The sequence below is a fragment of the Pteropus alecto genome, unplaced genomic scaffold (assembly GCF_000325575.1).
Source record: "Pteropus alecto unplaced genomic scaffold, ASM32557v1 scaffold20, whole genome shotgun sequence".
NCBI classification, from domain to species: domain Eukaryota; kingdom Metazoa; phylum Chordata; class Mammalia; order Chiroptera; family Pteropodidae; genus Pteropus; species Pteropus alecto.
The window spans coordinates 18,505,653-18,523,400 of record NW_006436298.1 but is presented as its reverse complement, the minus strand read 5'-3'; the positions used below and the strand labels follow the sequence as shown (position 1 = coordinate 18,523,400).

The window sequence follows — 17,748 nt, the reverse complement described above, 5'->3', positions numbered from 1 at the left end:
CACTAATAATTTTGAAAAACTATAGGAGCACAAATAAACCTTTTTGTAGATACATAGTCTTGTAAGGTCCTAAAACTTCCATTCTCTTTTCTTTCTTTCTGTATTTAAACAACCCAGTAAAGTCTGTTATAAATTAAGTTCATTATATTGATTTTGTTGATGAGTCATAAAAATAAGAATCCATGTACTAGGGGAAAATTAACTTCTTGATAAATGAAAATATAGAATGCTGAAAAGCTTTTATGGCAATAAAGAAAAAGACATCAGCTTTTCTATCTAAAATTTTTTAAAGTCCTTCAATTACAAAATAATAGCAAAAACAAGAATTAGTATAAAAGCACATGGCTTAACAACATTGTCATATACGATTTTACCAGCTAATCTTAGAACAATGTATATGTAGAAACTGCAGGCTTTTATAGCTCATTCTTAGCCTGGCCCCTTCAGTTAGAGACGACTTTTCTCTAATTTCCTTTAAGAGGAATCCACACTAATAACAGACCTGTTACTAGCCCCTTCTAAAGACAAGCATTATTCCTAAACCAGTTAATAAAATTCCTTCTAGAGACTAAAATAATAGTCTCTGTTCTCTGTAGAGTGGATAACCCAATGTCTCAGCATTTACCTTCCAACATATGACAGTTTGCTCATTTTTGGAATCTTAGAAAGTGAGTATGTTATTTCTCAGCATTTGTTGCAATTATACAACAACAATTATTAAGTTTTTAAATTTGGGTTTAATTTATAAACAATCCTGCACAAATTTTGCTTGAACATATTTTGATACTTAAATAGGTCTTAGAATCTGAAATATAACCTGATAACATTGAACCGTAAAAGAATTTCAGCATGCAAATCTATTTTCTTTGAGTTTTTAGAGGTAACTTTAAGAGGGATACTATGTACCTACACATAATTTAAAAGCTTATCAGAGACAGAAATCATCACCTTTGGCATAAAGGCCTCTTCAAACACCCTCTAGTATCAAACAATCCACATAGCAGAATTTCCTGATGTTTTTAACAAGTATACTTGTTTGAAACATATATAGTACAGTGTTAACTTATGTAACATATAGCTGTGCTGAGACATATGCTTGTAATTCTTTTTTATTCTTCTCAATCACTACTAAAGCCAAGACTCTACAATTCTTAAGTATTTATATCTTATGATTACTAAGATTTTATCTGTAAAAGAGTAGAAGCTTCTACAAAATTTAGGTTGGGAACCAGATTAACATTACATTTTCAAAACTATAATATTGGTGATTTTAGTGGTTGGCTAATTTTTTATTGGAAATAACATGACCAGAAGTATATTCTTCATAATAAATTATATCTTTATTACACTATTATATTCTCTGATACTTTTTCACTAAATTTCCAATTGTCTTGAATGGGTTGGAGTGTGCTTAAAAAAAAAAAAAAAACAACCTGAAATACTGTTAAGAATATTAGATTGGGTCTTAGGATTGTCTTTGGTTATGTATTAGCCACTAACTTTATATATAACTTTAAGCAAACAATTTAACCTCTACAGATCTGCTTCTTCACCAGAAAAATGTTAAAATGATGATGAAGTCCCCTTATGTAACCTACAAAATTCTATATGACTTGCCAAAGCAATTTCTAATTATATAGTGAAGTCACTGAAACACAGCTTCAGAACTAGAGACTCTGGTTGGAGATTAGCCCAGAGTTAAGACTGTCTTACATATCGATTAATCAATATCTAAATGGTTCAATTATTGTTCTTAGCACCAGATCAATTCTTTTTTCTTTCTCTCCTCACTCCCTCCCTTTGTCTATATATATACATATATGTATATACAGATGTGTGTATATGTGTGTGTATGGAAAGTAGTATATGAAGTTAGCCAGATTTTATTGATAACTTTTAACCTCATTCTGTTAGATAAAAAAATACCAAATAGTTAAAGTGACTATAAATGTTCAGGTTTTTAGAAAAAGCAATAAATATCTAAGTGTCTCATAGTAACTTCCAAAACTCACACAAACACATACACACACAGATACAGTAAAAGTCTAGGAGCTGTCTGAACTCCGAAAATATCCAACAGGGCTCTGAATAAAAGTATAAGGTTTTATACAGTTTTGTATACTGTTGGTCTTCAAATTTTTCCAGTTATCCACTTGACTCTCAATGTGTGCCATATATAGTGGTGTAAGAAGTGAACTGATAAGCCTTACCTAACAACTCTTGTTCTCATGGTGGTATTTGTAGGCCACTTGTGCTGAACAGATTTCTGTAAACACCCATAAATATATCTCAGTGTCCTGCCAAAATAAGCACAACCATCTCAATACAGAAAGCAAGTGAAAATGCTGCTCTTCTTATTGTACCCAAAGCTGATTTACCAGATACAAGATATTTTAATGCAACTGGCCCTTCCGCCAAAAAACTACTTGACTAAAAATAATGAGAGAAATAAGTTTTCATTATTTATTGACTTAACCAATTCTTTACATTTACTTTAGAAGAAATCTTACCATTTTCAGATTACTTCTATATTAATGAAAAAAGTATTGGGGTAAGGATACAGAGAAACAGAGTACAGGTTCGAGGGAGACATTGACCTAAGAAGTTAACGTAAACCTGAATAAGTGAGTTCACTAACACTGGAAGCCATTAAGCGGATATTGAATAATTTTCCCATGTACATTATGGGAAAGATACTCAAGTACAGACTGGATAGATACATGCCTTTTATCATCTCAAATCTGAGACTATAAAGCTCTATTCATTCCCAGAGTTACTATGGAAAACAGACATATTGGTTTGTATAAAAACATAATTTATTTCACTCTGGTTTCTTCAGGTCAGTCTTTTTCCTTAAACACAATTCATGTTGTGAGAGTAAAAACCCTAACTTTTTTAGAGTATCATAACATCAGAACAGTGGAAAAGCTTACATGTTTTAGAAATATATTTTAAAATACAAATATATAATTTTTTGTCAAATTAAAAATTCACAACTTACGGTGGAAGTATTTCTGAAGCCATGAATATTTTCTCCACAAGCTCTGAAAGTATGTTCAATAGGTGTGCTAAATTAGTGTTCACATCTTCATTTTTTTCTAACTTTGATGGACTTAACTAAGAGAATGAAAAAATATAAATGCATCTTGGCAATGATAAACAAATGAATCATGGTAATCAAACAGTTGTTTAAAGGTTCTCTATTTTTCATGTTGTTAGTGTTTTGGGGAGGGGAGAGTATAAATGGGAATTTTTAAGTAGTTTGCTCTGTGGAACTATTTAGGTTTGTTACTGTAGTTCCCAGTTACAGTTAACCCTCGAACACCACAAATTTGAACTGCAGAGGTCTACTTATAAACACAGACTTTTTTCAGTAGATACCTGTACTGTTTTGGATCTTGGATGGAAGTCCAAGGATGCAGAAAGCTGACTGTATGCACTGATCTATGGGATTTTGGTATCTGCAGGCATCCTGGAACCAATTCCCCGCAGATACAGAGGTAGACTAAGTTTTGGGGGAGTTGAAAGTTATACATGGATTTTCCACTGTGTGTGGGGGGGTGGCACCCCTAATCCCCACATTGTTTAAAGGTCAACTGTACTCAATTGAAGAGCAAGCTATGATTATTTAAAAATGTTCAGTTGCTTTGGGATTAATACCAGTGTTAAAGTTCTGTTCATTTACCAGGTTTTACCATAGATATTTACACACATAAAACTGGATTATACTTTATTTTAAATATCGTATTCTCAATCAGAAGACAAAAAAATGCTTTATTGGTCATGTATTCACAAATATACTAGGAATATTTAAATGGGAAGATCACTATACTATTATAAAATCTATCTTAATTCTGTTTATTTGAGGGAAAAAAATGATTAAAATAGAAAGACTTTTCTGAATAAGACTTATTTAATGAATTATGAAAATATCAAATAAGGCCCTTGGGCAGAACCTTTCTCAAAACTCTTCCAGTAACCCTTGAAATCTAAGAGTTCTGATCTAGAATCAGTGGAGTAGATTATCTATGTATGTCTAAATTCCCTACCATGGATCTCCAGCATTCAGATATTCTTCAGCCTTGCTGAATTTCTGTATCCTGTGCAGTTTTGCCGACTGTGGTATCAACCCAAGTTTTCAACACTAAATCATCAATTTATTCTCTTTAGTAAAAACTGACAACCTAATACAGAGTTAACATTTGACAGCTCCCAGTATATATTATCACATGAATTCATTATTTTATAAATTTTATATCTTCCTTCTGGAGTTACTCTACCTTCAAAGTAAAATGAGAGAATAACCATATGAGATTGCACTCTTTATCTTAATGGTTTATTATGAATTTACACTGAAACCTTAATAATCCAAAGAGAATGTTTTTATTTGCTTTTGAGGAAATTATCTCTCACCAGCCCTCCGCCCCCGGAAAAAAAAAACAAAACAAAACTTCAAGGATAAACATAGATGCTACGATGTGCTACACAGAACTTAACTAGGTTATACAACAAAAGTATCCAGCAAAACCTTCAATTTATGTTATGTGCACATTCTAAAAGTAGCATACACTTTATCATTAGTACAGTAGGAGAAATGATAAAGTACTCAAGATAAATGAATTTCTCGTGCAATCAGGTTTTTCATGCCATAATAAAGTTATCTCTTAAAAAAACACTGTTTTGCATAACATTTTCCTAATGTAATGAATAATTTTAGAAAGCTAATATATTTTCCTTATTAACTAACTATAAAGCATTGCCTATTGAAATAAGCTTTTTGCTGAAATATTTAAAACATTAAATTCTTACCTCACAGGACTGCTTGCTTTCCATTATCTTTAAAATAGAGTCTTTCAAAGCATGATGAACGAATTGTGTAGCAGTGGCTTTCATATACTGCTCCATCAAGGTGCTTGCAAGTGTTGTGGCTCGAAATAAAGTAGTGGCTTCATCTACATAAATATTTACATTAAAAGAAATTCATTTTTTCCTCAACAATTATAACCATTTAAGTATGCTTAATTGCATGTAGCACTGAGGTACTGATTATAACAATATCCTGTATTTCTATACACTCAACCCTTTCAAAAGACTTTATATCATTACTTCATTAGATCATAAACAGGAGAAGGGATTAACACCACCACATTCATATAAAAAAGCAAAGGCTTAGAAAGTTTAGGTGACTTGTCTAAAACCAAAGAGCCAGTTAGTGACATAGTAAGGCTAGAATCTAGCTTTGCTGTCCACTGAGCCCATGCTTTGAAAAGTCTGAGTTAATTTCCAAATAAAAATATAACATAAAAATCCCAGTATGTTATTAACCTAAAACATGGCACTAATGACTTTTAATAAAATCCTAAAACAAATATTGCCAGAAAAGACAATCTCAGTGTAAACTATGTACCACCACTTTTTCTTTCCCGACAAATTTATATATTTTTACATTTTCTATGATTAGGAGGAAATAGTTCTAGATGTCACAGTTTATTTGAGGAAACCTGGAAGCAAGTACTGTTACTGAGTCAAAGTGCTGGTTGGAAATGGGTAGTTCTGACATATTTATAAGGCATTACAAAACATTATGTGCCAGCTATATTTGCCTGGAAACTACTGATCTATAGAAGCTAGAAATAAAATTCAGCTAACACTCAACTTTTGTGTAATGAATTAGTAAAAAATAAACAAGAGATTGTGGTAGGTATACCAAACTATTCTTAATAAAGCACCATGAGCCACTGATCTGGACACAGAAGTCACTTTCTTATGGCTTCTAATACTAATCTGTCATGACAGAAACTTGTATTAGAAGTATCAACCCCCTATATTAGCCAGCATAAGAATCAGAACTGACATTCCAACTGTTATTTTAATGAAGGAAAAACATAACTTATTTTGTTAGATTATTTACCTGTTTAATATATTCTAAGATGAATCCACATATATTTGATATGTAAAATCTGATTACTGTTCAAATTTTTATAAGTATCACACTAACACTTCCATACTGTACCTTCCATGCTTATTTCTCTGTCATTTAGTGTACATAACAACAATGATTCAAGCTTTTCATGGAGAAAAATCCTCAATAGGATGCTAGCCAGTAGTGTTCGGTCTTGTCCACATACATGTGATAAAGCATAGACTACATGAAGTTCCTTTTGCAGTATAAGCTAAAAATGACATTAAGAAAGATTGTTGAAAGTACACAGCAATAAGCATCCTCAGTGAGATTAACAGAATATATGTTCTTATATTTAGAAATATGTTCTACTGAATAAATTTATTAAAAATAGAATGAGTTTATAGCCTACATATTTTTGTCTCTTTAAGACCAACATCATACTACCACAAGGCTATTCACTCTCTGTCAGTGTGTCACTAAACTATGGAATTACTACACTTAATGGATCTTTCATTAAATATTAAATATTTCTGTTAACACCATTAAAAGTAATTAGACTGGTAAATAACTTAATACCTCTTTAAATTCACTGTATTCTTCTTCTGGCATGATTTTTTCCATAGAATATCGTGCTCGGACTCGCAGGGATCCTGGTTCAATACCTTTTAACGGTATATGGGAGCTGAGCAAAAACCATTCATCTGTGGCATGCCCTTTCTGTAGCCGGCTCAACTGGCAGCGCATAAATACTTTTATAGAAAAACATCAAATGATTACTGTCTAAAACGATGACACCATAATTAGTCACATGATTAAATTTTCTGATGTTCTGTCTTCTCTAAAGTATTAAATGCTTTTTATTGTAAAGAAAGGAGTTGTTGGTGATATCACAAATTCAGCACTTACTGTTTACTTCATTAATTTACTGAATATATACTATGTTCCAGACTCGAACACAGGATACAGACATGATTAAGACATAGGCTCTGAGTTACATGTTGGTCATGGTCTAGCCAAGAAGGCAAGAAATCAATTACGGTACAATGTGATAAGTGCTGTTAAGAGTGGTTAATAATGCTGGAATACAGAGAGGTAATATCTAATTCAACCTGCAGAGGTTAAAAATTTATTCTAAACAAGTAACCCTTAAGTGGACTTGTAACAGGATCTGGAGCTGTTCAGCTAAATATAGAAAGAGACAGGCAGCTAGGGTAGAGGTAAGCACGAGCGCAGTCTAAATAGAAGGTACGATGGATGCTTTTAAAATCCATGGATAATTTATGAGCTAAGAAAAAGCTGGTGTAGTAACTGGAGAGAGGGACATACTAAAAGATTACAGTGAGAGCAAAATGAAGGAGGAGTAAATCAGGAAAGGATCTTTCTTCTGCGTCACTGGGGGATGGGGGTAGATTTTATTTTAAAAGTAATGGGGAACCACTGAAAAAGGTTAAGCATTTAAACACAGAAATTACAGAATAAACATTTTATACAGAAAAACTTTTAAGAAGATATTAACCTCATTCATACTGATGTGAATTACTAAATTCCACTGCCACCTGTTTTAGCAACAGGCTGAGAAAAGGTGTGCAGCTGAGATCCAAAACTGGGAGGGTTTGAATACCAGAGGTGAATAAATAGTGCACTCACATTTAAAAAATTTTGTAAGATTTTTTTCACTTACATGCCAAGTATAAGAAAATAGGAAAAACCTAAAAAGTAGAAAGAAGAGATAGGGGAAGAACCAAAGAAAGATGACTACTGCTGCTGTTTTCTTGTTCTTCCTACTCATTGGGAAGGGGAAGATGAATAGATACATAATTTAATCATAAGGGCTTAGGTTTACAGTATGTACACTTTACTAATTTTGGTCTTTTTATCTTACATACATTTCTCAACAACCAATACCTTTAGAAGTACAAAAAGAAACATGTCAAATTATACTATGTGCACTTTTATTTTTTAATTTCCGTTTTAGACTATATTGCATTATAAATAAAGTCTGCAAAACACGGGGTTTTTTTTACATTAGAAAGAAATTTCTGTATCAACTTACAGATATCAGGATCTTTGCTCTTCTTCGTTTTATTACTAAGAGTTATTTCAAATCTGTTGATATCAGGGGGAAGATCACTAAAGGAGCAAGGAGAAAAAGAATTAACAAAATGTCCTGGTATCAAATGATCTAATTCTTTTATTTCTAGTATCAAATAAGGCCCCTATTTTTCTACTAAACTTAAATGTGTTAGATTTACTATTAGATTCAAAACTTGTTTTATTGGTATATAGGAATACAGACAAGAAAATTACAGTCCCCTATTATCTTTAACCTCCTCAAGTAAACCATGAGCCTTTGTAAACATTTTGTATTTGTGCCAGTAAGTGGTTTTGGACTTGCCAGTAATGCTAATTCATATTAATAACTATGTGAAAAACAAAAGACACAGCACTTTACTAGTAAAGTGAACAAATACAACAGAAAAAAATAATGTTTGTACTATTACAATGCCTGGACTTGGTACCTTGTTGAGGGTTTAGGTAGAGGAAAAAAAAAAAAGAGGCGGGGGAGAAAATGCCATATGGTAAAAGAAAATAATTTAATGTAATGATAAAATGAGACTTACTCAAAGACAAACTCTTCCGACCATACAGGGTTTTGCCCTTCCCTTGCATGAGTTTTTGCTACCTGGACACTGTTCAGGTAGATGTTACAATACGGATTAGTAAAATGTTTTAGTGGGAGTTTATGAGCTTCTTCAATATGTAAAACAAGGCTGCTGACCTAAAGAAAGCACAAAAAATTGTTACCCCAGATTTCAAAAATTATGCATTAGCCTTCAAAAGCAATTACTATAAATGAAATTTTGTTTTACAAGTTATTCCTCCAATTATATTCTTGCAGAAATGAAATATACCTTTTCTACTATAAAACAATTGTTCAGAGAAGATGAAGGTAAGAAGGGGATTCTTTATTAATACAAGTAAATAACTGTCACCACCCAAATCAAAATCTCATGTTAGTTATATAATACTCACCTGGAAGGTTTTATTTCTATAAAGAGTTCCACAGCTATAAAATATTTTTAAAACAGATTCTACCTCTCCATTCTACAGAAAAGGATACAAATCCAAAGAAGCAAAGTTATTTGTCAGTTTTGATGCCAAAACATAGACTATCTACCTTCTAGTATCTGGCCCTCCTTTCTCTCTTGCCAACTACTACTAGTGTGGCCTTGGGCAAGTCAGCCTTCTGTGAGCCTCATCTTCCTCAGATATAAAATCAGGATAAAGTTTACACTGCAAATTGTTGTAAAGATTTGAAATAATATGTGTAAAGCACAAAGCAGAGTACCTGACCCAGGAGAAGAGTTCAAGAGGTAATAGCTATATCATATCTATAAATGATAATTTCATAGCTAAAGTTTCACACAATACACAATCTGCAGAAATTCAATCTGCTTTTCCATTGCTTACTAAATGTTAAAATATATTTTGAGAACACATAGTGATTATGTATATAATTAAATGCCTTTGGGGAGTCAGTCTTTTGGTTACAGGAATATAAATTATAGTCATCTGAATATTAACCTGAATATTTACTTCCAATAAAACAATATGTTAAATTCACCAAGCTTATTGGAAATTCTCCTAAGTAAAACAAGAGTCACACTGGTCAATAAATATCATACTAAACTTTCCTCAAAACTCCAAAAATGTTAAAATTACCTATTTTTTTCTAGTTATCTAGGGATAACTATAAAGAAAAAAGCAAAGAAATGGAGGATTCAAATTTGACTTTACATGCCTAGAAAGAGAGAGGCAAGCTTAACTCTCCAAAAACAAACATATAGGACATGTTAAGGTTTCAAATAAGATACAAGATACTACCTAAGAGTTATGTAATACATTTCAAAAGCAATTCAAAAAACTATAAAAGGAAAAACCCAAGTTTACTGGGATCGGTAGTTTAAATCAGATGATCTTTTCAGTAAGTATCTTTAGTTCTACTTTTTTGAAATAGGCCAAAGTATAAATTTTTAAGAAAAAAATAATAAAAGTGCCCAACAGAATAGTGTCTGTTGTTGGTTTGGTATTATTTTAAATGGAAGAAAAAAATTCTTGGTATGCATTCAAAGGATGGCATTATGGACTAAATACCCAGCAAGTATGTAAAGAACGATCTCTTTCCTAAAGAAATAACTATTTCTCCTGCTACTGAAGCAAGTGAGAGCACAGGTTTTTAAACTGCCTGAAAATATTTTCTCTTAAGAACTCTAAAGTGTTTCAAGTGTTGGCCAAAATAGTTCATACAGAAATAAAAATAAAGAAAGTGATAGACAAAATGTGACAGTTACAAATCAAAGAAAATTAAGTTTCACCTGACGCAGGCGTTTGTTAGATGTCCCTGGACTACTTTTCCGAAAATTGCAAAATGCCTGCAGTCCTTTCATCCAATCCTACAAAACAAACAGACAAACAAAAAACAAAAAAAACCCCACAGCATTTCAAAGAAATATATTATACAATAATTTAGTTTCCAATAATCACTGTTTTATTTAAATTCAATAGTTCTTTACTTCTTAGACTGCCATTTTTAAACTTACAGAATGCTGCATGTTAATATATTTGTGCCCCAATAAAATATAGCAATGATCAAAACAATTATAATAATTCTGCAAAAAAACTATTTCTGTAGAATCTCTACGTTAATGTTAAGTATACCAATGAGTGGCAATTAGCTCCAAAAATAAAATTTATGTCTAGTTAAGCTGTTACAAATTGAGGCACCCTAAGGCAAAATTTAACTTGATAAATTTTTGAAAGGAGGGCTGACTGCAAAACCAATGGATAATGTGAGGATTGATTTGATGACAAGTATTCTAATAGTTACTTTAGCCCATGATGTGGGTAGAAATGTTTAAGAGGATCTGAGTTATTTGTAAACCTTTCACATATAACATTAAAATTTTTTCTAGCCTAATAGTCAAATGAAGTAGTAGCTATATTTTAACAAGTTTAACCATCTAGTGCTTTAGAGAAAGAAAAATGTCAGGTTCATCAAAAAGAAATACTTCACCTTGGCATTATATGTTTCTAGAAAGCTCTACAGCATTGCTTTACTCAATTGTGTCTTTAGTTTGTTGACTATTTCAATGAATCTGAACTGTCAATGTTTAGAGAACACATTTATAGTAAAGCAAATTAAGACCAAATCAATTACCACAGCTTTTACAAATAGAAGAGACTAACCGGAGATCTCACAAGCCACCAAAGTAATGAAAACTAGAAATACAGGTGGTACTTTTGGACTTTAAGTAGTATTTGGAAATACAGAATACAGAAAGAGTACATATAAATACAGTAAGAAAATGTTCTGTTTATACAACTAAATGAGGAATGCAAAACATACTGAAATAATCATTAAGGTATGTAACATCTTTAGTTAGAAAGAGGGAACACGGCAAAGTAACTAGAAGATAGGATATGGAGTTTAAATTTCCTAACTCAATTTCTAATATTTTAAAAAATGTTTATGTTACCAAAATGTTTTGAGCCCTACGTTTTCATCTAAAAATTATGGATACATACCAGGTTTTATGTGTTATATGGTTATAGTGAGTACTTGAGATATTTTATAAAGATTTGAAACATGACATTCAATTATGAGCCATGAAACATAATATTTCATTCACCAAGTTTTTTCTAAAGTCAGATATTTTCATAATCTATGAGTCGGAGGCCCATATCAGGATCCACAGTTTTAAGAGCATCTGCCTGATATTGAAGGCTGGCAAATTATCTTCTATTTTCAACAAAGTTGCTTTCTTCAACCTCTTAACCACCTTCTGATTCCTTCCATACACAGAGTATAAGCAGAAATATGGTAATATTTCCACAAAATACCACTAAGCACCCCAGAAATATTATGGTTCAAAGAAGTCAAAATATTTTTAGAAGATTTTTTTTAACACATTATTTCTTCACAGCATTACTTTAAATTTAATAAAGGTCATTAGAAGGGCACTGCAAATAGATCAATGGCTAGTGCCAAAAACAGGCATTATATATAGACTTAGAGAAAAAGAGAAAATTCCTAAAATAGTTTTCCTTCTGATGACTGAACTTGTATTTTTAGACATGGAGTTCAATCAGTGAATACTAACAATGCTTGTTAGCAAAACTAACTGGCTTACCTTTCAGTAGTACTGAGAATATAACCTTTCTGCAGAGAGGATTTTAAATGAACATTCTCAGTTAGACTCAACATCATAGAGTATTTAAAGGTCAACTTAAAATGCAATTTTCATTCCTAATAATCTGTTACTGTGTTTTTCTGCATTTCTTTCAAAAAATGTTTTACATATAAGTATTACTATTCCTTAAAAAGATGATTAGATTTCAGGCAGCATCTGTTTTATCACTTTATCTTAAATGCAATCATTTCTATTCTAGTTAAAAACAAAACAAGTGTACAGTATATAAATGTCTAACTACTATGTTGTATACTTAAACTAATATCGTATGTATGTCGACTTTAACTGAACATCAAATTAAAAGAAAAAAAAAGAAAACATGGGCCAAATATTTACAGTAGTTGAAGAAACAATTAACTTACTTCTGCTTGTTCTGGAGTTTCTCCTGCAAAGTAAAAGATGTAATGTTCTTCACTAAAGTGCTGAACTACTATCTGAAAACAGTTTGGCCTTTAAATAGAAACAAAAAAGTTATTAGGAAGTTTAACAGAAAGTATTAAAAGACTAAAGCCACTTAAAAAAAAATCAAAATATATATTTTATATAAAAATACATAATTCTTAATTAAGGGAAATAATACTCCCTTGTACCAAATCATTACTAAAAAGCAAATGTCAGCTGCATGCATTTCAGAAAACTTTTTGTCTGCACTATTAAATTTTCATCAAACTTTCAAAATTTTTAATCTACTATGTAAATTAATTTTAAGACATTAGAAATAGAAAAGTTACAAAGAAATTGAAGCAGAAATGCCAGAATTATATATAGGTAATCCAAACATTTTTAAAGCAAATAAAATGTTACTAAACTCACTGCTTCAAGATGATACAGAATATATATATACATATTTGTGAGTGTATGTATATATATATGCACTGGAAAAAGATTAGACATGTTCTTAGGCCAAAAATGTTTTTAGTAGTTATCTCTTAGTAGATAAGTGATTTGAATTTTCCTCTTTATAATTTTATGTAAGTACAATATCGGATAGTAGTTTATGTCTTTTTGAAGATGTGCTCTGACTTGAAAATGTTTATAAAATGTTTAGTAAGGGTTTTCATATTTTAGAAACTCAATAAATGTTATTTCTATTTATTGCTTTAACCAAAGATTATATCTTATACTTCAGTATTAGGAGGCTATAGCAAAATCTCCAAAGTACAAGCTTAACTTATTAAAGATATAAGAAACATCTTTTCATGCTTTGAGAATGCCATAAAAATAATGGAAAACATAAACTGAAACATTCTGATTCTGAAAGAGGTTTATATCAGACTACCCCTTCCAGTTGGATAAAATATAAACAAAACAAAAAACTTTTCAGGTGTTTGCCAACACCTACACTGTGTTGGACAAGAAGCTGAGAAGCTGAGATGCTAAGCAGAAAGCAGCAGCTAAAATGTTAAAAAAGTAACCAGTGCATTCAGCAGTTTCACAGTGCTGCTGGAATCAAATGAGTTCAGAGCCTTTAAAAGAGAAAGCTTTCAGTTGAGACCCCTACAGCTATGCCTTCAAAATAAAAGCAAACCAGAAATAGCCTTAAAGTTTTCTTCAAAATAAAAAAGGATAAGAAAATGAAATAGCCTTTACTAATACTTCCATTGGATCCCTGAGAGAATCAAGATGAACTACCCCTACCCTAAAATCTCTGGCAGAACAACAATCCTTTCTGGAAGCAGTAACATCCACAGTGTCTACAGTTTTTCACACACAATGTCCACCATTCAGTCAAACATAAGTAGACATTACAGGAATCAGGATCAAATAACTGAAAAGCCAAAAGAAAAAAAATAACAAAGGAGAAAGACCTATGTACTAATCCAGATACTGAAATTAGATATGATTTTCAAATACTGTAATGAAAATGTTTAATAAATAAAATAGCTAATTTTTCCAGATAACTGGATCTATAAAAGAATCAAATGGAAATTATAAAATGAAAAATGTAATAAACATAAGTAAGACTTTGACAAATGCATTAAACTTCAGAAGAGTAGATTAGTGAACTGAAAGACAAATCACAAGAAAATCCAGACTGATGCACAAAGAAAAAATGATGAAAAACAGACAACTACATAAGAGACACATGAGACATAGTAAAAAGGTATACTGTGTAACTCGAATCCCAAAAGATAAAAGAGAATGCGGCAGAACTGCTTAAGGAGATACCAAGTTTTCAAAACTGATAAATGACATCAGGTCTGAGAGTGAAGAAGTTTTACAAACATCAGGATAAATTTTTTAAAAAATTACGGTAGGCACATTTTGGTTAAATTGCTGAAAATCTAAAATAAGAAAAAAATCTCACAGCAGCCAGAGAAAGATGAAATACAGTACCTTAAGGAGAAAAGTCACATTATTTCAAAACAAGAATCAATTAGAATGACAAAGTTAATGCTGTAAGGCAGAAAACAATCTTTAAAATGCTGAAAGAAAATAACTGCCAACTGAAAATTTAAAATCCAGGTAAAAATCCTTTCTTAATGAAGATAAAACAATACTGCAACGGTGAAAGATTCAGTCTAAAAAATGATAAAGGTGTAAACATTCCCACATAAATATTCACTACAATAACTCAGTATCACTGAAATGTCTTTCAATTTGTGCTCCCAAAATGGTTATTATTTAAAGTAAAGCAGTATTAAGAGTCAGAAGTTTCGCATAAAGAAATAGAGTACTTAGAGGACTCTTTGTAATACTAAAAATCATAGGAAAATTGGTACAGCTGTACAATTAAAGTGGGCAGGAAGAGCAAAATTTTAGCAAAACGAGCAGTGTGTCCAACATTCCTTCGTCACAGCTGAGCACGCACACCAACCAAATCTATTGCAGAGGACCTGCTGTTAACTTCACATTAGACTTCATCTAAATGCTAAAAATCTCAGTGTATTGGGTTCTATGCTTACACAATGCAAGAAATGTTCAAATACCTGTCGTGTATTTGATAACACAGCAAAGAAAAAGATAACAGCATTTATCTACAATTTACCCTTTTGTGCTATGGTATCTGCATTCTACAATACATAATTTAGTATCAACCCATTTTTCACTAGTCTCATTATCTGGTAGAGGTGACTTTTCACTTCCTTGAAATACGCTTTGCTGATGCTGTCTTCGTTGGCATTCAGTCTTTCTCAGTGCTTCCCAACTATTTCATAGTAAGGCACACAAAAATACAGTTGATGGTAAACTGGCATACTTTGAAAAAATGTTACTTTTTAAAAATAAGACATGTGTTACTTCTCATATATAACTTTTTCATATTAAGTTTAGACTTGGTATCACTAAATACAATTCGTGGCCTGGACTTTTTCAGATGTCTTCAAATTCTTGAACGTCACCTTCAACAAGAAACTGCACAAGAAGCAAGTTATAGTCTTGTAGCAAATGATAAATGTTTATTTATTGCTTTTTCACTACTTAAAATAAACTCCTTTCTTGATATTATTAACTAGAATAGGAATAATTCAGTCCCTTTAAATTGTACTTCAAAGTTCTGATCTTTTTACTCTAGGAGTTCCTTTCTTTAATTGGCAAATATAATGTTGACCTTTTGATAGTACAAACAGGACTTCAATTCAGTTGCGCCTGTTCATATAGATTATGTCAAAATAATGATAAATAGCTTTTCTTTGAAATTATCCAGATGTTGCTTTATTAGTCTTAATTCTTTAAGATATATATTATTCAAATTATAATGTATTACTAGTGAATCATTTTTAACCTCACTTTTTCCAAAGTTGAATTTCTGCTTTGAATCTAAAAATGTCAGAACACAATATCTTTTTATATTGTACTTCTAATTTTGAGAAAGTTTACCCATTCTTCAATAAATCTGCAAAGTGATAATTATTCACCAAAAAGTTTTCTTCTTCTAGATCATAAACTTTAGCAAAACTCTTCTTTGAGCAGCTTACATACTTTGGTATCAAACAGTACAGTGGTATTGTGATCCCATTTTCCCCCAAGAAACTGAAAGCGTGCAGTTAAAGCAGCTTGGATTTTATTAGTCTCCATTTTTAACTATCATTTCATCTGGAATTCGGGTCTACAGACCAAATATTACATATAAGAGCATGTCTGTATAGCTTATTTTCCAGAATGAATTTCTGATGTAAAACCTTTAAATGTTCCTATCATGAAGCCTCGTCATCAATCATAAACTTAAATACTATTTCCATATCTTCTTGGTTTCAAAGAGATTCATTTATTGTTTTGAATAATTCGTCTTTAATTATTTCTTTTGGTGATTCTTTGAATGACTAATAATTAACTTCCAAGTATTTCTCTAAAGTCTATAGATTCATCAGTCTGCAGTGAAAATGTAATCTCTATCTACATATAGCCAATGCATTTACTGATAATCCTATCTGAACACAATCTAATACTATTTGAAAGTGGTATCTTTTCTTTTTCTTTTTCTTTTTCTTTTTTTGCTTTTTGGCCTCAAAGATTTGGCTATTTCCATGCAGACTGACTAAACAAATAATATTTCAAATCTGTGTGAAGCACTTTGGCTTTAGCTTTAGCTCTTAATTGCATGATCTTCTAACAAACTTCCGAAGTCTATGTAACCTGCCTAGTAGAAATGCCATCCTGAAGCAAGCAAGTTCTTAAAAAGTCAGAGGAAAGTACTGAAATATGGCCACTACCAGAGCTTTGTCTACAAATGTTACACACCAATTCTTTTGCCATAACAAAATAAGGAATAAAACAGTTTATTGAGGGAGTCATATAATTTTAAGCATTATAATCGTTGAAATGTAAAACATTTATTTTACTATTGTTATTATAATAACTTACAACCACAAATATTTCAAGGAACACCTATAACTTATTCTTTGCACACTGGTTGGGAAGCTCTGCTCTATTAAATGAATTCATACTCACCCTCCAAGATTCAGCTTAAGAACCACCTATTTCTTATTACTTAACTCAATAAGCTAGTTCCCAAATCTCTTCCCTCTTGCAACTGTTGATAGCACAAATAAACTGTATTTGGGAAAGAACAGTATGGTTGTCTCTCCAACATCCATTTCACTGACCCTTAAAGATAACATCCTCACTACCTGGGTGGCATGATCAGAAGCAGGGTTGGGTGCTCAATGGCCTCAATGGCCTTACTTTATAAAGGTAATTTCAATTCCTTTGCTACCTCAGGTAACCTAAGACTAGAAACTGTCGGAGGTGGCTCAATAGTGCATTCTCAGGATTTTCAATAGTTACTGGAAGAAATGCTCACTTCTCCTTCCTCTGGTACTATCTGTTACCTTGGAACCATGAAGGAAGCTGGTCTGTGAGGAAGGATCTAGCACATACGAAAGGAAGGCAGAGCAGAGATGAAAAGGAACCTGAGGTCTTATCCAACCACAGATAAAGGTCAAGATTCCCATATTGTTAAGAAACGAAAAATCTTAAGAAATTCTATCTTACCAAAACATTTTTGCATGTACTTTGGAATAGCTGTTTTTATGAGATATTAGGAAGTGTTCACAAAAAAAGATGGAGGGTATCAAAGTCAAATGAATTACTGAAATACTTCATATTATACTCCCTTAGTGATTCACAATATAAACACTAGCTAAGATTCAA

General features: G+C 31.7%; 1 protein-coding gene across 1 annotated transcript in view; it reads right to left on the bottom strand.

Moving 5' to 3' along the window:
* Positions 1–17,748, bottom strand: part of RASA1 (RAS p21 protein activator 1) — a 94,038-nt gene that overhangs the window by 8,026 nt on the left and 68,264 nt on the right. The window contains exons 12-20 of the mRNA XM_006913204.3: positions 12,519–12,606; positions 10,282–10,359; positions 8,527–8,684; positions 7,959–8,035; positions 6,482–6,654; positions 6,014–6,173; positions 4,810–4,952; positions 3,002–3,117; positions 2,211–2,297 (exon numbers count right to left, since the gene is read on the bottom strand). Of these exons, the coding sequence (XP_006913266.1) occupies positions 2,211–2,297; positions 3,002–3,117; positions 4,810–4,952; positions 6,014–6,173; positions 6,482–6,654; positions 7,959–8,035; positions 8,527–8,684; positions 10,282–10,359; positions 12,519–12,606 (1,080 nt within the window). The remainder of the gene's footprint in view (positions 1–2,210; positions 2,298–3,001; positions 3,118–4,809; positions 4,953–6,013; positions 6,174–6,481; positions 6,655–7,958; positions 8,036–8,526; positions 8,685–10,281; positions 10,360–12,518; positions 12,607–17,748) is intronic.